The sequence below is a fragment of the Triticum dicoccoides genome, chromosome 5A (genome assembly GCF_002162155.2).
Source record: "Triticum dicoccoides isolate Atlit2015 ecotype Zavitan chromosome 5A, WEW_v2.0, whole genome shotgun sequence".
Classification (NCBI taxonomy): Eukaryota; Viridiplantae; Streptophyta; class Magnoliopsida; order Poales; family Poaceae; genus Triticum; species Triticum dicoccoides.
The window spans coordinates 50,737,659-50,758,607 of record NC_041388.1 but is presented as its reverse complement, the minus strand read 5'-3'; the positions used below and the strand labels follow the sequence as shown (position 1 = coordinate 50,758,607).

The window sequence follows — 20,949 nt, the reverse complement described above, 5'->3', positions numbered from 1 at the left end:
CCTTCAGCATCCTCCATGAAAGTATCACCGAAATGAGCAAGATAGCTTTCATCAATGAAATCATCCCCTTCTTCATCTTCTTCCATTATAACCCCTCTTTCTCCATGCTTGGTCCAACAATTATAGCTTGGCATGAAACCGTGCCGAAGTAGATGCATGTGAACATCTCTTGAGGAAGAGTAACCCTTCTGATTCTTACAGATAACACATGGACAGATAACAAAACCCCCCTGCTTGTTCGCATTAGCCACTACGAGGAAATCTTTCAAACCCGTAGTGAACTCGCCGGAGAGTCGGTTACCGTACATCCATTGCCGATTCATCTGCATTATTATAATATAAAATATATAATTAACCATCATGCATTTGTTAAACTAACTAGCTACAAACAATATAAATTAAACAATGAACTGCACACATGCATATTTTATCAATGACACACATGCATGAAAGGTTCAAGTTGCTAACCGCGATCGAGAAGGAAAAAATAAATGAGGAACCTCAAGTGTGGCTCCAACACTTCATATCATGTTTGTTTCACCCTCTTAGGGCATTTCATCAAACACCTTGTGTGCATAAGAGGAACTAAAAGCAAACCTACACCCCCTTGTGAAGCTTGTGAAGAGAAGTGGCACCAAATGGCTAAGTGAGCGTGCTGAACTGGTATATATAGGGGAGGAGCTTTAGTCGCGGTTGGCCTGGCCAACCGCGACTAAAGGCCTTTGCGCACCTTTAGTCGCGGTTGGCCTGGCCAACCGCGACTAAAGCCCCTCACGTGCACCAGCTGGCCACTGAGCGCCCTGGGCCCAGGCCTTTGGTCGCGGTTCGTCTGCCGAACCGCGACTAAAGACTTCATTAGTCGCGGTTCCTACAGTTTCGCGACTAATGGGGCTGGACGGAAGCCTCTTTTTCTACCAGTGGAAGTGTCCCGGAGGAACAGCCGGCTGAGGGTGATGTCACCGCCGGAGCTCGAGGGCACATACGGCTGTGCCAGCACCGACTTCGGTTTCCCGCGGCACGGTGGCTCCATGACCGGCGTGGTCGTCTACCCAAGGCGCAACACGATGGCCTGCACGAGCTTCGATGACTTTGGCATCTCTCTCCGTTCTCGCCCAGCCGGCGCGCTTCCTGTTATCTTGCTCGTCGACAGGGGAGGTACATAACACATGAATTTGTCCTCCTTTTGATACATACTCCTACATCTGATGATAAATTTCGTATTCTCTGCCGCTGATATCCTTAATTTCACAGTACTGCCTTTATCCGGATTTAGGCCTTGTTTGGTTCATAAGTCCTACGACTTTTTCTAGTCCCAACTAAAAAAGTCTCTAGTCCCTAAAAAGTACCTCTCTGTTTGTTTCAAGAGACTAAAAAGTCTCTAGTCCCTTCCTAGAGGTTATTAAACGACCATGTTGCCCCTAGTATATAGAGAAATAACAATCAAACAACATCATGGGATGGCGGGCCAATGAATGCATAGAGGGGCATTGTTGGAAAAGTCCCAAAAAAGACTCACCTTAAGAGTCTTCTTCATTTAGTCCCAAATGCCTAGTTTAGTCCCTAAAAGGTCCCTCCCGTTTGGTAAAAAAGTCTCTAAAAGGGACTTTTTTTAGTCCCTACACAAAAAAAGTCCCTGGAAACAAACACCCCCTTATTAGTCAGGCAATGGGTTTTTTAGGTCTTCAATCTGACCAGCGAAACATGTGTTATATACCTACAAATATCATTAGATTTTTGCGGCATATTACACATGGTTTATTGGTATAAATGCCTATAAATGTGTATCCAAATTATAAACCCAAACGATGTGATACTATTTTTCTTGATTAAGGGCATCTCCAATATCGACTAAAACCTTCCGCATATGTCCAGACCACGGAAGCCATCCGACGCTGTCATGTATCAGTCTACGGTGCGGTCCGTACGTACTTTCTCCCACAAAGATAAACATGGGGGGTTTTGCGGGAGTCCGGACTACTGCCATGCCCGCTTCTGACCGCCCTTGCCCTCCCAAAACCCCTACTCCCTACCCCGCGCGCTTCCCTCCCGGCGCCAGCTGCCCGCATTCATGTCACTCCACATTGAAGACGGCTCAGGGCGGACACAACCTCTCACTGCCTCCACCATTGAAGCGGCGCGCCGGCCGTGGGCGCCGCCCACTGCACGCCCGACTGAACATGCCTCCTCGCCGCATTCAAACGCCTCCAATAACCCGCGTGGAAGCCAAGGAACCTAATAATTTCATCTGGTTTGTTAAAAAAGAGTTTGAAATATATGCGGCTATGGTTGGATGACAGTCTTCCGCATCCATATCCACGGATGGACGCAGGAGAAAATTTGCGCATTACCGTTGGAGATGCCCTAAACTCAGACAAGGTGATACTATTTGTCCCCCATAGGTAAGTGACACAAGCGATGATAATTATTAATCTACTCCCTCAGTTCCTAAATATTTGTCTTTCTAGAAATTTCAACAAGTGACTACATACGGAGTAAAATGAGTGAATCTACACTTTAAACTATGTCCATATACATCCGTATGTGGTAGCCCATTTGAAATCTCTAAAAAGACAATTATTTAGGAACGGAGAGAGTAGAATTCTAAAACCTAGCACTGGCATTTTCTTGCTATATAATGATGTATGGTATCCAGAAAATTGTAGGAATTTATCCATACTTATATGAAATATAATTCAGCACTCACGTGAAATCATGCATATGTAAACAGAATGCTTGTCCAATAAGGATTTGAGTAAATAGACACACTTCGAACACCTACTAATTGCTTTACATTTTCTTTAAAATGAAGCGTCTTGTGTCATCGACAGTTCAAAGGTTCTGAAAGACGATTCACCACTAGAAATCTGCACCATGTTTGATTGTTCCTAATTTAGGAGTGAAAATGTATATTAAAATATGTTTTCTTTTTTGCGAACGAAAACTAGGGGATGTTTGGTTCTAGGCCTAACAATGCCACACTTTGCCATATAATGTTGTCAAACTTGCAGTTCTTTAAAATGAGAGTCATAAGTTGGCAAGCCTAAGGGAACCTTGTCACACTTTTTAAGTGTATGTGATGTGGGACTCTGGTAGTGTGGCTTGTCTAAGGTGTGGCTTAAATCAAACACTCACATAAATTGGTCAAACTTGCTTAACCTTGAGTGCGGCAACCTTAGACAAATTTAGTCTCAAAGAAAAAGATAAAGATATAACAAAGAAAAAGATGAAGGAGGGCTGATGTTATCTTGATTTTTTGTTGACTCGATGCACAATCTACATACACCTCTATTAACTAAGTGGAAAAATCTACCTAGCACACGTGTGCTACTCTAGAGAGAGCATGCGCATACATGCACAAATCTACAGCCACATGCTGACTTCATTGCAATAATTGCTAAATCTGAACTTACAAAATGATTTATCTCACAAACTGTTAATCTGATTAGTCTTCACCGGTGAGTTCGACTAGGCATGGGCTTCAAATAAGATCTCATGTTGTCATGTTTCAACGAATTTATTCGCCGTCACAAGTTGCTAGGTTATGTCATCATAGTTGGGATGTTATCCGTAAACCGTGGGCATAATTAGTGTGTATGGTTACCAGGTAGTAATAGTTTTGCATTAAAAAAAGGTAATAGTTTTGGACATTGCAACTATAATCCTAACTAGAATGTCTCAATGCATTGTAGCATTTCATTTGAGTAAACTTATACTTTTATTAATGTACATTTTTAGATTAAACTATGTAAACTGAAGTATTTAAAACTATATGCATACTTTTTAAAGTACTCCTACATCTATTTATAATACCACATGTACTTATGACCCGATGGAGTAATACAATATGGTTGGATTGCTTTAAATAGAATGTTACTTCACAACCAAGGTGAGGAATGGGCAGAAAGCAGGAGCAGCAGCAGTTCTTCTTGTTGATCAAATAACTCAACCATTATTTACAGTCGACAAATCAGAAAGCAGCCAGGCAACAAATGATTTACAGGATGTCACCATTCCTTCAGCACTTATAACCAGAAGCCTTGGGAACAGTCTCAAGAAAGCAATTGATAATGGCGATTTGGTTAATGTAAACTTCAACTGGGGGGAGTCCCGATTGTACCCTGATGAGCGTGCTGAGTATGAATTCTGGACAAACAGTAATGATGAATGTGGTCCAAAATGCGATAGCCAGGTTGATTTCCTAAAGAGATTTAAAGGTGTAGCCCAGACACTTGAGAAGAAGGGCTACACGCAGTTCACTCCTCATTACATTACTTGGCATTGCCCAGAGAGTTACCAAAATAGCAAAATGTGCAGGTCCCAATGTATCAACTATGGGAGATATTGTGCACCAGACCCGGAACAACATAGGTATGATGGGTGCGATGTAGTGGTTCAGAAATTACATCAACTTTGTGTGTTCAAAGTTGCAAAGAGGACTGGGAAGCCTTGGTTATGGTGGGACTATGTGACTCATTTTGCTATTAGGTGCTCAATGAAGGAAATGAACTACAGTAAAAGATGTGCTGACAGAGTAATCGAATCACTTGGTATGCTAATGTTGCACCAGCTGCTCTATGTTTGAAACTGAAGTGCAGTTATAATAATAGTGGTGAATGTGTATGTATTTTGCAGGCCTTAATCAAAAAGAGGTTGACATGTGTGTTGGTGATCCTTCCGCGGACGAGGAAAATCCTGCGCTAAAAGCTGAACAAGACACACAGGTTACTAGTTGAGCACTATCTTAGTTTTTGCCTTTACCAAGTTAGTCCTCTGAAATGCAGAAGCATCTTCTATTTTGCACAGATTGGCAAGGGTTCTCATAGTGATATTACTATGTTACCAACACTTGTAATCAACAATAGACAATACAGAGGTCAGTGTTTGTCCCTCCAATTTAAAAAAATGGAATAGCTACATGAGGTGTGGTGACTGATGAGCCTTAACTGCTTACTGAATCTTTATTTCCCAGGGAAACTTGAAAAAGGAGCAGTTCTTAGAGCTCTCTGCGCCAGCTTCAAAGAAAATAATAAACCATCTGTTTGCTCAAATGAAGGTTTGATTTGTTGGTTCCCATGATTTTTTGTAGTTGTCTATGTTTACCATGAATAATGGAGAAATATAAAACATTAACTAAAAGGGGTAGTATGTAAGCAGTAGTGTTATGGACCAGCAGCCCATGGGGCTAGGATGGTCATCACACACATATGTCTCTTTTCTGCCAAGTTCCCAAATCGTACCCTACTAACTCCATGCATTACAGCATGAATAGTACTTCCTCCGTTCCCTAATATAAGACCTTTTAGCTATTTCAAATTATTGACTACATACATATATACTAAAATGAGTGAACATATAGTAAAATGTGCCTAGATACATATGAATCAAGAAAAATCTAAAAGGTCTTATATTGGAGAACAGAGGGAGTAGTAGAGACCAGGGTTGTGAAGAAACGCCTACAATGCATTGTGTACGATAGCAACCTACAAGGGACTAGTATAATGTTGTAGACACTACACAAATATATGTACAATGGTATAGACGGCAACAAGCTTATAAACGTAGAATAGTAGGTAATATATTTCTAACCTACACCATATAACCCAAAATTCTATACGACGCCTCTTATAACTACTGATGTAAGCTTATTGTAAATTGTCTAACGATCAAGAAGAAGACATACAAACCAATCAATGCTTGGATAACAATGGCGGTTGTTGGCAAGATATGGCTGCTAACGTGACTGCGTGCAAGGTACATGTTCTACTGTTCTATTTTCTCCAGATTACGTTACTTCATGTGCTAAATATTTGTTCTGTTTAGCTTCATGTATGCTGTTTTGTGCACATGTAGGACACCTCCACTGGAACAGTTTGTGAATGTCCAGTTTTGCAAGGTGTGAAGTACATTGGTGATGGTTACAACGACTGCAAAGGTACACTAATAATTTTCTATATTTATCTTTTCATAGCTTTTGTTTGTTCTTTTGAAGTAATGTGCAGAAGATGCTCATTTCTCTGTGGCAAACATAGGTACCTAGACAATCTGCCCATCTTCCTGTCCATAGTTCCTTTTATAGAAAAGAACAGGGGAAGCACACAGTTAAGTTAATGGGGCATACCCTTTTGTATCAAAAGGTAGTACTAGAGGTATTACAGTGATGGAGTTGACACACAATAGTACTTACAGGCTTTGTAGAACAATTTTGATTGGTCACAACATAGAAAATCCTGAGGTTAAGTATTAGTGCAAAGCTTCAGCTTTTAAATATTGTGCAGCGCTATCTTTGGTCATCTTTTCCTACTCTTATTAACCATTTCTACTCTTCCTTAATGTGCAGCTCCCATGTATCAAGATTGGCAGCCGATCAAGATCCGTAATACCCATACATATTCTTCTTATTTAGTAAGTATTTTTCATCACCTTTCTTACGGTACCATGGTTCTCAAATGGATGAATGCAAAGAGCCATTTCAATTGAACTATATAAAAGGATTTATTAGATCATTTGTTCTAGTTGTTCGATCGAATGAGAAATTCTCCAGAGTGCCTTTTGAGTTCGTAATATCTCAAGTATCAGAACCTTGATAATAATTGGAAACTATATCTGTTTATACTCTATACCTAAGAACCAGCTTGGTAACAGAAAAAGAAAGCTTTAACTTGCTAGCCCAAAACTAATGCACGCAAATACTAAGGCATATAGAAGGTTACTGACATAGTATTATTTTTCTGTGGATCCAGACAGAGGTTGTCCATAAGGCCATTTACAACCTCTTTGCAGGTGCATGCACAGACATTCGATAACAACCATCGGTGTACTTTAATGTTATATGTACAACTGATTAATCATATTAATGTTCTTTTGTCAGGAATATTTGCGGCACATAAGGTGTTCTAATAGGATCTGCAAGGTATTGTGGTGATGTGTGATATTTTTCTGATTGATACAACATGTACATTTGACAGTTATGTGAAGAACATGGCATGAAGGTGGTTTCTGTCACAAGTTTGGTGCTTGCTCTTGCTATTGTGTAATGTCATAATCTATAGCCTTATATGTTTGTCTCTGGTGTTTTAAAATATTAGATTAGCCCAAACTATAATGCTACGCCCTTTTTCCTCCTTGATCATGGAGCGACATAGCTACTTGGGATGCAAAATATTTATGAGTTGCCGCTTTACCATGTTCCTAAGAAAGGCAAAACACAAGGATCTCATGCCATAACAAATTGGCAGAATTGGCCCCTAGACACCATTAAAACTTTGCTTTTGCCACAGGACACTGAAAAAACATGGATTTGCCGAAATCCATTACAGTTTGATGGTTCTTTCCCACAAGACAGCCAGCCTTTATAATATTCAGATTCGATCAAACCGACGATGATTTGTACAAATTATCCCCATGCCCATCAGGATTCATACTAAATCGGCCAAGTGCCAAACGAACTCGCAGCCTTACTCTTCAGTCACAGGGATAGCACGAATTGGGACGATTTGAACGTTGATGCTGGTACAGAGATTAAGCTGGGATCTAACTACAAGTTGTGTATGACTTAACAGGATAAAGAGATACACAGCTATGAAGAGGTTACTTCTCACCAGAATTTGCTTTGTGCAATTGACATGTACTGGGAGACAAGAAAGATCCCACTGCAAGTGTGTGTGTATTTAGTAGACTGTAGGCACCAGTGCTTATACATATACAAGGAAACAAGCTTGACTTGTAAAGTCGTACTCAGCGCTAAACATCATATATGCATAATTTTCAAGTAGTTAAAAATGAAGAGGAAAGGGAAATATACTTCACATGCTTTTCATATCAATGGTCTTACTAGAGCTGGGTTCAGGCATTTGAATTTAAGGCTAAAAAGACACACAGGTGGTTCTGAAGAAGAAAATTGGGGTAGAAATGATCACTGACTGGAAAACAGTGGTCACCAAGGAATTTCTTGGCCATCCCAAGCGAAGAACTTCCCGTTGTCAGTCTTCTTGGCATTGTCGATGATAGACAGGAGCTTCTGTACAGAGAACTCCCTCGTGAAGAGCTTATCTTTGGCCACGTTTCTCTGGAACGGCCGTGAGAGATCGGTGTCGACTGTTCCTGGGTGCAGCAAAATGCAGGCGATGTTGTCCTTCTTGCCCAACTCGACTGATGCAGTCTTTGTCACTGCAAAGACATGACCAATGCACGTATTTCAGAAATCTAAGACAAAGAAAGGTACATACATAATTGTGGTATGATTAGTTTGCTCTGGATCAAATTGACAAAACGCTGCATGAGGGAAAACTATCCTGATGACAAATTAACAAGAATGGTATGAACTACTCAATAACAAGCTAGTGAAATCTGAATGGAGCATGCATCTTGCTGTTAACATACATTGATTCAGTGCTGTTTTAGAAGCTCTGTACGAATGCCAGCCTCCCAGAGCATTGTCTCCTATCGAGCCAACCCTAGCGCTCATATTTGCAACCAACGAGAAACCTTTCCCTGTTTCCAAGCTCGCACCAATCTTCAGGAACGGACGCATATGCTGACAAGAACAAAGCTCAGTTCAGACACTGGGGTAAGCACAGCGCGGTGATAAGCAGAATGCAGACGCAATTCGGAGCAGAAAGAAAGGCGGTAATCGCTACCTTGATGACTAGAATAGGACCGACGGCATTGACTTCATATGCCAGTAGCAGGGATGACTTCTGAACTTTGCTCAACGAGGTCTCTGCAACATGAGGTCAGAGCAACCTGGTTTCAGATAAGTCATTATAATCCCATAACCCACCTAATGCAAGCTGGAAAGCAATTGCTCCAATGTGAGGAACGGACCTGGCTGTATCACATTTGGGATCGAAAGTATGCCGGCGGCATTGATCAGTAGGTCGAGAGATCCGTGGGTCTCCCCAACTGCGGCTGCGGCGGCCTGCCATGGAAAGGTTCGATCCACTCGTGCTATCACTGTATCACCTTGGGAATCTGTGAGGAGGGGAAAAGCAGGAGAGGTTACCCCGTTACCTCTATGGTGCTCTCGTCGGTGACGTCCAGGGGCAGCACGGTGAGGCGCCCCGCGTGCTCCCGCCTCAGCTCCTGGAGCTCGGCGGCGGAGTCGGGGGCGCGGCACGTCGCGACGACGCGGCCCTGGTCGCTCCGCCGCAGCAGCTGCCTCACCTGCCGCACGCGGGCAATGCGGGTACGCGGTGAGCGAATCGGAAATACGGAGGAGCGCGAGGGCTGATGCGCAAACGGAATGGGGATAGGACAGAGGAAGAAGGAGAAGGAGCGAGCTAGGATTGGGAGGCACTCACGAACTCGAGCCCGATGCCGCGCGACGCGCCCTGCACCATGGACACGCCGGAGGCGGGAGGGGCCGCGGCCGCGGACGAGAGCGCCCTTGCCGGCGACGACAGCGACGACACCGCCATCCTCGCCGTCGCCATTGCTGCTCTCAGCGTGTTCGCGCGCATCGTCGCAGAGAAGAGAGGGCGTGGTGGTGGCTTAATGGCGCCTCCTCCGCAGCATCACATGGTTGGGTTGCAGTAATGGCGGGGTGGGTCGGGCCGGCGAAGGCTACGGGGATGTGCGCGGCTGGACGAAGGCACACGTCCACTCTTTTCCCTTTTCTTTTCCTCCATTTTTTTTATTTTCTTTTGCCTTTTCTCGGGGGCGCTACTGGCTAGGCGCCGGACTACCGGCGCGATTTCAGATCGGTCCATTCCGGAGCCGTTTGATCGTGCTTGTGGGTACGGTCAAGATCAGCTCGCTAGCTCGTGGGCAGAAAAGAGAGTGGCCATGTGAGCTGCTAGAGTCGCTCTTGCCTTCTACCCCCTCAACTCTCCCACCCCCTACCCCCTTGGTTTTATCTCAAAAAAACCTCGGTTTTAGGTTCTGTCACCGACGGTGACAGCCTTATCGAGTCATCGTAGCTCCAGCCAACACCGCTTCCAGCATCGCCATCTCTGTGAGAGTCGTTTCTTCTTTTAGTGAATGAAAACGTTGTTCATTCCTTCCCATTGGGGAACAAATGTTCGCTCGGATTACCTCCTTGAGCTGATATTCGCCCATTATCCGCGTGTAAAAACTTATCAAATTACAAAGTAGTGGCAAAATATCAAAGTCCAAAGTAAGTGGTGGCAAAAAATCAAATTCCCCAATTGGAAGCAAGTTAGAGGGCTTTGCGGGAGTCCGGACACCAGCCACCTAGGACTACGACGCCCTCGACACACTCAAATCTTCCTCCCGCTCCCCTTTTCTTCCACTTCGCCCCTACTCCCACTTCCTTTCGTCCACCAACTCCTCATCTGACGTCGTCGATGTACCTCTCGGATCGCCGCCCAGCCATCCTCGGACATCCGGAGACCCCACTCACGCGCCTGCCTACCTTGGACTATGTCATAGTCCACTCAGGACTCCCTCTGCAGTTAGGTACCCCCCGCACCAATGCTGATGCCGTCCATGGCGGACCACGCCCGACAAGTGTTCGGTCAAATGCCATTGATCTTTTTTTTGAACTTCTTCTTGTTTCCTAGAGTAACATGATGATGGGGTACTCGATGATCGAGGGTGAGTTGTTTGTGATGCATGGTTGGACGTATTTGCAGACTTTATAGGGATGGACGAGGGCCTGACTTTTTTTGGCAAAGTTTGCACGCTTCGTTTCATGAGCGGAAGTACTCGCACCCTACGATATGCACGTCATCCATGAAAGCCATGTGAAGTCGCTAACACATCGGTGGTACACCATCTGCAATTTTGTCATGAAGTTTTGCGGCGTGGTTGGATGAGTGGAGGCAATGTGTCCATTGTGCGCATCAACCATGGAGATCATAGGTTTTGCTTCTTGTTGCTATACATGTTATTCATTTAGTCACTAAATGTTTCTCTACACGTTATATAGCATGCATCGCTGCCATGATGTACTACAGGACCGGGGGCAGGCCATTCGCGCTCATACATTGTTGGATGAAACTCAAGGGGCAGTATGTGTGGGACAGCATGTGTCGGTTCTAACGCTAGTATTGTTGAATTTTGAATCAATGATTTTGAAAAACTATTATGGATGGATTGTGCTATTTACATGCTATTTATGGATGAATTAATGTACTAGATATATTTGCATGCTATTTGTGGATGAATTGTGCTATTTTCTATAGTTACTTTGAGTGTTGTGTGCTTGGTTTAGCTAAATTATATCCGAACTTCACTGAATTCTACCATGTTTGATGAAAATTGGTCGGTTTGTTGTAATCCGGTTTCAAATGTATGTGAGCAGGGTTGGATGGTCACCTCTCACATCAGTGTCCGCGGACGGATTCGGTGTCCGCTTAAGGGTCAGTGTTGAAGATGCCTTAAGCTATGGGCTAGGGAGGACGGGGGAGAGGTTATATCAGAGAGAGTATTAATGCCGCATGGATACTACTCCGGCAAGATGTTGGCCAAGCCAATGTCGCATGCGGCGCCCCACAAGCGGATTGCATTTATATCATGACATACATAGATTCATCAATGATTTATAAATAAAAATATGCCTTTTATCTCAACCTTTCAAAAAATCCAAGGGAAGTCATTCTACATAGTTCGTTTCATTCAACTAAAAGTAAGTTTTCATATTTAACGACGCCATAAGACTTCAACACGAGTTATATGGGCGAACGGCATCATATACTCATATAGATGAAAACACAATCTATATGCATCCACGAACTACAAAGCAAGCTTATTATAGTATGCACACAATACATTGTCTTTGAGCTCTACGGCGGAGATTATTGTTCGATCGCCGCTGAATTGGACTTGGTGGAAGGATCCTCTGTGTTTTCTTTTTTACTGATTTTTTGTTTTGCAGGGTAGTTTCCTTTTTTACTGAAATTAACCTAAGAGGCCACATTTCTTTACAGAAAAGAATATACACATTTTTTCTCTTTACATAAATAAACTGATCACAGGTCACCAGAGATGAAATGGAATGAAAGTATACATAATTTACTTTAGGCAGCACGACCTCTTTACAGTTTACACACGCTTTAGATCGCCACGACACAAATTAAATGCAAAAATACACATCTCAACAATACAAGTTTTACGGTGATTGGCTAGAACAAATACAAAACCATTAGCTAGAACAAATACAAAACCATTAGCTAGAATAAATGCAAAACCATTAGCTATGAAGCAGCTCTGCCTATACGAAGTTACGAACGAACCCAAGGTATATACTCCCTCCGTTCAGAATTACTTGTCGCAAAAATGGATGTATCTAGACGTATTTTAGTTCTAGATGTATCCATTTCCGAGACAATTAATTCCGAACGGAGGGAGTATCTTCCACTTGGCGCCCGAGAATCTTAGATCTCGCGCAAGAACACACAAAAAGAATCAATCAAATTCAGAGAGGACCAACACCAACACGCATATGGTTCATGCAGCATCGTTGATCATATACGGAGTACTATATATGAACCGACGAGTCGATCACCTGCAAGTTGCTATCACGTGGCGTAGAGCTGGGCCAGCTCCCTGACGGCGTCGTCCTCGCCGCCGGCGCCGGCGCGGAGGTCGACGGCGTTGTCGAGCATCCACAGCAGGTGGTCGAACAGCACGACCTCGCACCTCACGGCCACCGGCTCCTTGCTACCATCCCCGACCCCGCCGCCGCCGGCGTCGTCAATGAGCGCGGCGATCAGCGGGTGGCGGAGGTGCCTGGCGCTGATGACGTACCGCCGGCGCGAGCTGCCCACGAACACCACCGCCGACGCCCCCTCTGCAGCCGCCGCCTCGCTGTCCTCGCCGGCGGCGGCGTCCCTGGCCGACATGGAGCGGAGGTTGCTGTAGGAGCTGGAGGAGGACGCCCGCCTGCTCCCCGCCCGCGACAGGCTCTTGCACCTGCGCAGCACCACGCTCCTCAGCCTGTCCATGCACGCACGCACGCACGCGCGCGCGCGCGGAAACCAGACTGGGAGGTGGATGATCTGATCCGCAGGCCGAGAGCGTGGTTAATTAGGTGCAGATGTGGTACGTAAGTACGTGTTGGGTCGTGTTGGTGGGGAGGGGTTAGAGGGGGAGGGTGGCACGTCGCGGGAGGCAAGTGAGGTAGCCCATCAGTGCTCTCACCGCACTTGCATGGGGGTTGGCCTAGTTCTTAATGGGAGTGCAGATGTAGGTAGGGCTTGACCTGACTGGGGCCGTCATCCATTGATGCGCTGCTGGGTGGATTAAGTTGTTGGTTAATTAGTACATCTTGTGTTTAGTGGTGATTAATTAAGGCTAAGCGTGGTTGCTAAGATAACCAAAGAGAGCGCAGACGATGATCATGTAAAAGCAGTGCGCTCTGTTCCAAACAACAGGATTTTAGGTACACAAGCCACTTGCTCAAGGACATAACCATGCCTAACAGTATACATCGACATGAAAATAATGCGCATATATAGACAGAAGAACAATTTATAGCTATAATAGAAGGCAAAAGTGAGCATTCTTTTACAGGGTATCCTTGATGGTACAAGTTGCTCGTTCCTCGATGAACTTCTTTACGTTGTCGCAAATCTTACGACAGGAACGCGGAAATGCAGATTTCTGCGCCAAAAAAAACCAGGCAGCATACCATGACATGTTCCAACGAATGCAACGAACCTCGTCCCTGCACAGGATCCATCCATGAATTTACAGCAGATAGCCTGGCTCTCTGTATGTCAACCAAACCTGCTCAGGACTATGGATTCGTCAGGAAACAAATGAGGTAACAATGTACAGGATGACCTGGAGCTCCAACATACACAATGACTTGACTTCAAACAGCTGCACGAGAGCAAAATCCACGGTCTTATAGATACTCTAAGATTTGCCCTTTAAAACAGCCACTTGAGCAGGCTGCCATCTGTCCATATGCGAAGGACCCAGATTCTGTGGGTGATTTTCTGCTTTCGTTTATGGGAGACGGGTAGCAGAAAACACACACCTGTTATCTGTGTTGTGCTTGGGAATCTTCGGAGGAGATACTGGAATGAGGCGAGGGGCTCTCAGGCAACTCTAGCTGAGGTGGCAATGGGCCCAAAAGACTGCCTTCAGGCTGATCGTCACTTTCAGCACACTCTGTACAGATGTCAGTGGATGAATCATTAATATTATGAGTTTATGACATTGTTTGAACCCAATACCTTAAGAGAGCAAGGACTCTGAAAAATTACCAAATAATGATTTGATGGTTGGTCGTTTTGGTTTGTTGTTCTTCTTCTTTAATTCAGCTGCAAAGCCAAACAAGAAAATCACGAATAATGCATTGTGCAAAAAAATATGCCCAAGCCACTTTCTGCGAAGAACACAACGAGAAACAAGTGAGCAGGAAAGGAAATATATCCAACCTATTCCTGGAAGTTCAGGATCATTCACTATTTCGAAGTTCTTGTAAGTATAACCGACAAAATTCATGTCCTTGGAGGAAAGCATCTGCACAAACGAACATTGGCTCAGGACCTAGATCATGTAGTGAAAGGAAAGGAATGCTAGAGAATAAAATATCAGGGATCAAAATTCAATTCTAAGTGCAGTAACATTTCGCTGAAAACCATGCACTAAAAATGCTCTGGAGGTCTTTTGACAACGCAGAACACCAAAAGGATATTGTATTCAATTGATCTTTGTAGTAAGTACCTTTCTCCAAGGACCTGCCTTTGATGAAGTTTGCATGGTAGGCGCAGCCTGGAAGAACACCAGATGCAAAACCATCAGTACACATTGAATAGAACAGATGACAAGAACCAAGATAATATTTGCACCAGCCAATGTACCATTTCCGGCCATCTCACAGTATATTTTTCATAATATAAGCTAAACAGGAAGCATAGCATGTTTCCCTGCAAATACATAGAACTGATTCTTTTGACCTATTCCTGAAAAGACCCCAGTATGATTAACACCTACAGGTTCAGTCAGATGCCACAAGCTCAGTTCCCTTGTATCAAATAATGCAGTAATACAGGCCCATAGTTCTGCTAATGAGATGGCTCATGTGTTCATGAAAACCAATTGTAATTACTATAATTCTGTTGTTTGTTGGAGTGATGTTGATTCATAGGTCCGGCAGTTCACTCCAGAAAAAAAATTTAAAAAAAGGATATCAAAGAATATTCATGCATCTACACCATTAAAAGTTTTCATGTAAAAAACTATCTTTTTGCATTTTGAGATTGCGCACTAGTCTGCATACCATACTGTTTCCAAGCAAATTGAAGTCAACTACCGAGACAATCCAAATGCGCACCATAAATTATAAAGTAAATCCTCTATCTGCCCTGCTCTATGCTGCCCCCACCGGATGGCACGTCCTACTTTGGGCTAAAGCTGGACAGCATCGGCTCTCTTCTACCATTGTCGCCTCCTCCCTTCCTCCCAAAATTCAGCTGTTGTTCAGCCCAACACATCCTTGATCAAGACCAGCTAATGGCGACTCTCACCTACTGTCACATCTTCCCTCCTGACTGCCACCACTCTGTCTTGACAAGCCTCCTTCACAACCAACAGCAGGCCAGCATCAGCATAACCTGTTGGTCTGTTCAGTAGCAAGTTGCAATTTACAACTAGAAGCTCCAACTTATGGTATTTATTGCCCAGATAAGTAGATCTCAGTTTCTCATGCTAATAGCCTTTTTTATGATATTCTTATTTATGGGAAACATGGCTTATAGGTATCTCGGTACCTTGTCGTATATCAGGTTAACTACTTGAGAACTAGAGACTAGCCTAAGTAGCTTGAAACTCACCTCCTCAAAATTCTCGAAGTTTTGTGTGTCCAACTCATCAATAACTTCAGGTATGAAAGCTGCTTCCATTTGATATAGCTTTTCCCATTCAACACTTCTAAACCATGGATGAGCCTGTAGGAAGGATCATGAATGATTATAAATTCAAAACTAAAGTGAAAACAATTAATTTGAACAATTTTTACCTTTATCTCATGTGCTCCTTTCATCCCAAGTCTCTGATCCACATTACATAATAGCTTATTAATTAGATCTTTAGCTTCTGGCGAAAGTCTGGCCTCTTCAGGAAATTTAAGATGGCTTCTCCAATTTACTATCTGCATGATTGGGCCCACTCAATGGTAACAAGAATTCACATAGAAAAGCACAATTCTTATGAAAGCGTATGGCGCCATAATTGATGTAAAAACAGCATTCAAATTTACCTTCCTACATGTTGACATTGGGTCTTCAGAATAAAATGGTGGGTAACCCACAAGCATCTCATACATAATGGCCCCAAGTGACCACCTATAAAATGTAAATGTGAGAAACAAAACATCATAATTTAGTCATGCATTGCATAAGAAGGACAAAACTAACCAGTCACATTCCATTCCATATCCTTTCTTCAATAGGACTTCCGGGGCAATGTAATCAGGTGTACCAACAGTTGAATAAGCCTGAAATTCCAGTAAACAGCATATATAAATGAATGTAGAGCCAAGGCAGTGATATCATGTACTCCCTCCGTAAAGAAATATAAGAGCATTTAGAATACTATTTTAGTGATCTAAAAGCTCTTATGTTTCTTTACAGAGGGAGTAAAATATTACAGAGCCAGAGCAATGGTAGTACACACAGCTAAGACACAGCTGCTATTGGGTGTCAAACAAATGGCGGCTATGTTATCTGCTTAGAAACTTTATTTAAACATCCTATCATTTAAATGGATTTCATATGCTAATACAACATATTGGAGAAATTCATTTCCATGTTAGGCTGTATAAATTTTCACCATGTAATGCCGCAGGTTAAATGACAAATGCATTAAAATCTTAGAATGGTTTCTCGTCACTCATGCAGTATGTTTCACGTTGAGAACGCCTGGATGTTCTTGACTTCTTATAGCCACATTGAATGGGATGCTTCTGTCCATGCTTGCCTCTTTATGACTTACAACTATTCCGCTAGAAATGTACGTGTGCAAATTGTTGGACCTAGAACTCCCTACTAGGGAATGCATAAGAATTAAGCAGCACATCGCTAGATGGCAGGAACCAATCTATTAGTCTACTAGACAGTAGTCTTAGTCAATGTTTGAGTTGCAGTAACCACCACAATGTTATAAGTGGAATGTTTCTCCTTTTATAAGCAAGTATATAACTTACCAACATCCGGCGATTCTTCTGCCAATGCAATAGTTGTTCCTGCTGTGTTCGCCTGGGAACAGCAGTGCTACTTAATAGCTTATCACCATCTGCTGATGTATTGGTGATATTCCCCGCTGCATTGTCAAGTTCAGTGAGATTTGGAAAGCTGCTACTATCTAGAGGCTTGCATAGGCCGAAATCTGAAAGCTTCAGATGGCCAGTTCGATCTAACAATAAATTGTCAGGCTTGATATCCCTGAAAAGATGTAACAAAGAGTTAGCTGCATGTTGCAATTACTATACACTTAATGGTGTTAATCTATTACCTATGAATATAGTTATGCTTGTGAATGGATTCAATTGCTAGTATTGTCTCTGCAACATAAAATGAAGACTCGTCCTCTGTAAGTGTATCCTTTCGCATGAGCAGAGTCATCATGTCACCACCAGGAAGGTACTCCATAACGAGGTATAGAAACTCATCATCTTGGAATGAGCAGTAGAGCTTAACTATATAAGCACTATCAACTTCTGCAAGGAGGTTCCTTTCAGCTCTCACATGCTCAACCTAGAAAGAACACATTAGAAAATAGAACATTTTGCCACACACCCTGATTTAATACTCAAGTAAGCAAACGAAGTACCTGGCCTCTTCGTAACATTTCAGACTTCTTGAGCTTTTTCATTGCATATACATTGGATGTAGCTTTTTCTCTACAAAGTCTCACCTGCAGAATATATCAGTATAAAGCAGAGGTAAGCAGTAGCAAAATACAATGAATAAAGATCCCTCGAGAAAAGAAAAAGAGACTTTATCACCTCCCCAAAAGCACCTCTCCCAATAATGGTCAGCAATTCAAAATCATCAACGCCCATTTTGTGCCTCCTTAGGCGCATGTATTCTGTCTCCTTTTTTTCTAAATCCTTCAGGATATTGTTTTGCTCCTCTTCAGATACATCAGCATCAGCAAGCTTCTTCTCCAGCATCCAACGCCTACAACATAACTATATATTAAGATGCAGTGATGAATGGCACCAAACAAGAAGTCCAGAACAGACATTCAATGACATGCAAACCATGCTTAGACACAACCAACATAAAGCGGTTTCACCAGCAGGTCACAAGGGAATAAATGCAGACAAGCACAAACTATGGCTATAAGGACCCCGTGAACAGCCTCTGTACTCTTTACGCTAGAGATATTTTCTTGCATGCCATCTTCCTTTAGCAACTTCGAGCATAGTTCTCAAAATTTACAGCATCATAATGCATTGCTTTTATCAAGTACAATAGCTCGTATAGGCATTGTGGGAATGAACAATTTAAGGCATATATACAGCAACAATTTATATTGAATGCTCCCTGTTCAATTAATACATGCAATTATTATAGAACACGTGTGTAAACTTTGTTGTAGAACATACCAACAACAATTAGGTCAATCAGCATATCGGATTTTGGTCCAAAACAGAAGGTGAGAAACCATTTACCAGCTTCCATCCTATTTTGGTCTAAATGACACACCTACCTTACCTACTTCAACCCTATTTTTACTGCACAGCACTACAGATATGCACACCAACTTCTGCGTTGCTATGCAGTGCAGCTTTATCTTGTCTTATCCCAAAATTATAATAATTTTCCCTCCACAATCCTGGCAATATTATGCTGACATCAAAAACTCACATATATCAAGTTTGGTAACACTAACACTAACTAAATGCACAGCCATAGAATTGCAGGAATCCACCTCCCCGTCCAAAATTAGGAGGCAGCTGTCACATGTCATTCAACACATCCAAAATTAGACATCTGCATCCTAAGCACCAGGTGCATACTAGTACGGCGATGACAGGACCACACACAAAAGTCAACAGTAACTACTACTCTGCAAGTTGTGAGGTCAGCATGTCACACCCAGTTGTGGATCAGAGGGGTTGAACTAGGAATTAGGGCTCCAAGATGGATCGCAAGAGGAAAACTGTATGCCTGGAGGAATATTCATCTCTACATGATATATGTTGTATGTGTTTGTTGAGAGAGATCTCACATTCAGGAATGATTCATTAAAGCCACGTGCTTGGTATCTTATAGACAGCTATGAAAACGGAATAAAGCTACAACACGACAATAGGAAAATACACAGCGCATTAGGTAAAAGGGAGGGAGCGAGCCGTTGAATCCTTCTCGCCATCATCCATCATAGCCGTCCATTGGCTGAACTTCATCTTGTTAACTGAAGAAACAGAGACTACAGGTGCCATAGACCTGACACGGCAGCACAATTCCACTATGACGCAGCCAGCTTGGAAGAGACTAGGGCACAGATCACGACAAACAAATCGAGGGCGCAACTACTCAACCAAATCGAGGGCGGTTACGAATTAATACCTCCGCACCAGAACACCCACAGTTCAAGCCCAACTCACACAAACTGCCAATTCAACACCAGAATCCTGGCCCTCTTCAGCAGGCGATCCACCAGACCACGTGATCCGCAGGCACAGGTATATATACAGCAATATTTATTCTGAATGTTTCCTGGTCCAATTAAGTTTAGTAAATGGACATCGATTTACGGCGCTTATCACTTATGGTAACCTCATTATTATAGAGCACTTATGTAAACTCTGTTGTAGAGCGCACAAGCAACAATTAGGTCAATCGGCACATTAAAGTTTGGTCCAAAAAAGGAAGTGCTTCACCATTACCAGTTTCCACCCTATTTTGCTCCAAGTGACGCACCACTTTACTCCACAGAACTACAGCCATGCATATCAACTTCTGCAATGCCATGCAGTGCGGCGTTATCTTTAGTTATCCCAAATTTTCAATCATTTTCCCACCAGAATCCTGGCAAAGTAATGCTACCATCAAGGGAGCATATATAAACTAAATGCACAGGCATAGAATTGCAAGAGCACAACTATCGTCCAAAATTAGGCGGAGGCGGTCACATGCCATGCAGCACATCCAAAATTAGACATCTGCATCATAAGCGCCAGGCGCATAACACTAGTACGGCAACACCAGTACAGCATTCAATAGTCAACAGCAACGGCTAGTCTGCGAGTTGCGAAGTCGGTTGCACAATGCTACCATGACAGCAGCCAGCTTAGAAGAGCCTTGGACACAGATCACGACAAACAAGCGGAGCGCGCAACGAATCGACTAAACAGGGCGCCAGTTTGTGGCTACTGATCTGATACCTCTGCACCAGGACACCCACCAGATCCCAACCCAACTCATTGTGAAGTCAGCATAATTCCACCACGATGCAGCCAGCTTAAAAGAGAGACACTGATGACCCGTGCCCAAACAGGACGCCAGCTCGAGGCTACTGCCTACTGATCTGATACCTCCCCACCAGGACACCCAGGGATCAAGCCCAGCTCACACACATTGCCAATTCCACGCCGAAATCCTAGCCCGCTTGAGCAGGCGATCCACCAGACCAGACCGCGTGATCCGCGGGAGCAGGGAGAGCACCGAGCGAAGGCAGCGAGCGACTGACCTCTCCTTGCGCTCCTGGAGCGACCTCATCTGCGCCTTGTAGTGGTTCTCGATGCACTGCTTGGCGGCCTCCACCTTCTGCTTGGTGGCGCTGGACAGCACCGGCTCGTCCTCGTCGTCCCCGGCCGTCCCGGCGCCGAGGGGCGACGCTCCCGGCCTGGCCTTGTCCTTCTGCAGCTTCTGCAGCCAGCTCCGGGCGGAGTCCATCGGCGGCGCGGGGGGCAGCAAGCGGCGGGCCGGATCGGGGGGGTCAGGGTGGCGCCACTAGGCCCGCCATTGTGGGCGCCGATTCGCGTCCGTGGCCGCGCGGGATCTCCGGATCTGGTAGGGTGGTGGT

The 20,949-nt window shown here is 43.9% G+C and overlaps 2 protein-coding genes and 1 pseudogene across 2 annotated transcripts; 1 reads left to right on the top strand and 2 right to left on the bottom strand.

The window, feature by feature from the left end:
- The first annotated feature begins 938 nt into the window (after window positions 1-938).
- On the top strand, window positions 939-7,034 carry LOC119299167 (vacuolar-sorting receptor 1-like). The gene is made up of 11 exons (XM_037576424.1): window positions 939-1,155; window positions 3,867-4,547; window positions 4,633-4,721; window positions 4,804-4,873; window positions 4,970-5,053; window positions 5,675-5,751; window positions 5,851-5,932; window positions 6,000-6,029; window positions 6,135-6,232; window positions 6,869-6,910; window positions 6,966-7,034. The coding sequence occupies exons 1-11, from the start codon at window positions 954-956 to the stop codon at window positions 7,032-7,034; spliced, it is 1,524 nt and encodes a 507-aa protein (XP_037432321.1). The 5' UTR covers window positions 939-953.
- A 608-nt stretch (window positions 7,035-7,642) lies between these two features.
- LOC119299181 (C-factor-like) lies at window positions 7,643-9,594 on the bottom strand. Its single transcript, XM_037576431.1, has 6 exons — window positions 9,300-9,594; window positions 9,010-9,162; window positions 8,824-8,917; window positions 8,637-8,719; window positions 8,380-8,533; window positions 7,643-8,166 (listed from the first exon to the last, which is right to left on the bottom strand). The coding sequence occupies exons 1-6, from the start codon at window positions 9,456-9,458 to the stop codon at window positions 7,934-7,936; spliced, it is 876 nt and encodes a 291-aa protein (XP_037432328.1). The 5' UTR covers window positions 9,459-9,594; the 3' UTR covers window positions 7,643-7,933.
- Window positions 9,595-11,947: 2,353 nt separating this feature from the next.
- On the bottom strand, window positions 11,948-20,943 carry LOC119299180 (annotated as a pseudogene).
- Window positions 20,944-20,949: the final 6 nt, after the last annotated feature.

What these genes read in the sequence shown, in the direction of transcription:
- LOC119299167 (XM_037576424.1), top strand. Translation starts at nt 954, where the DNA reads ATGTCACCGCCGGAGCTCGAGGGCACATACGGCTGTGCCAGCACCGAC. An exon ending in CTAACGTGACTGCGTGCAAG is followed by an intron (nt 5,752 to 5,850) that starts GTACATGTTCTA and finishes GTGCACATGTAG; the next exon opens with GACACCTCCACTGGAACAGT. An exon ending in ACAACATAGAAAATCCTGAG is followed by an intron (nt 6,233 to 6,868) that starts GTTAAGTATTAG and finishes TTCTTTTGTCAG; the next exon opens with GAATATTTGCGGCACATAAG.
- LOC119299181 (XM_037576431.1), bottom strand. Translation starts at nt 9,458, where the DNA reads ATGCGCGCGAACACGCTGAGAGCAGCAATGGCGACGGCGAGGATGGCG. An exon ending in GCGGCATCGGGCTCGAGTTC is followed by an intron (nt 9,163 to 9,299) that starts GTGAGTGCCTCC and finishes CGCGTGCGGCAG; the next exon opens with GTGAGGCAGCTGCTGCGGCG. An exon ending in TAAAACAGCACTGAATCAAT is followed by an intron (nt 8,167 to 8,379) that starts GTATGTTAACAG and finishes ATGTCTTTGCAG; the next exon opens with TGACAAAGACTGCATCAGTC.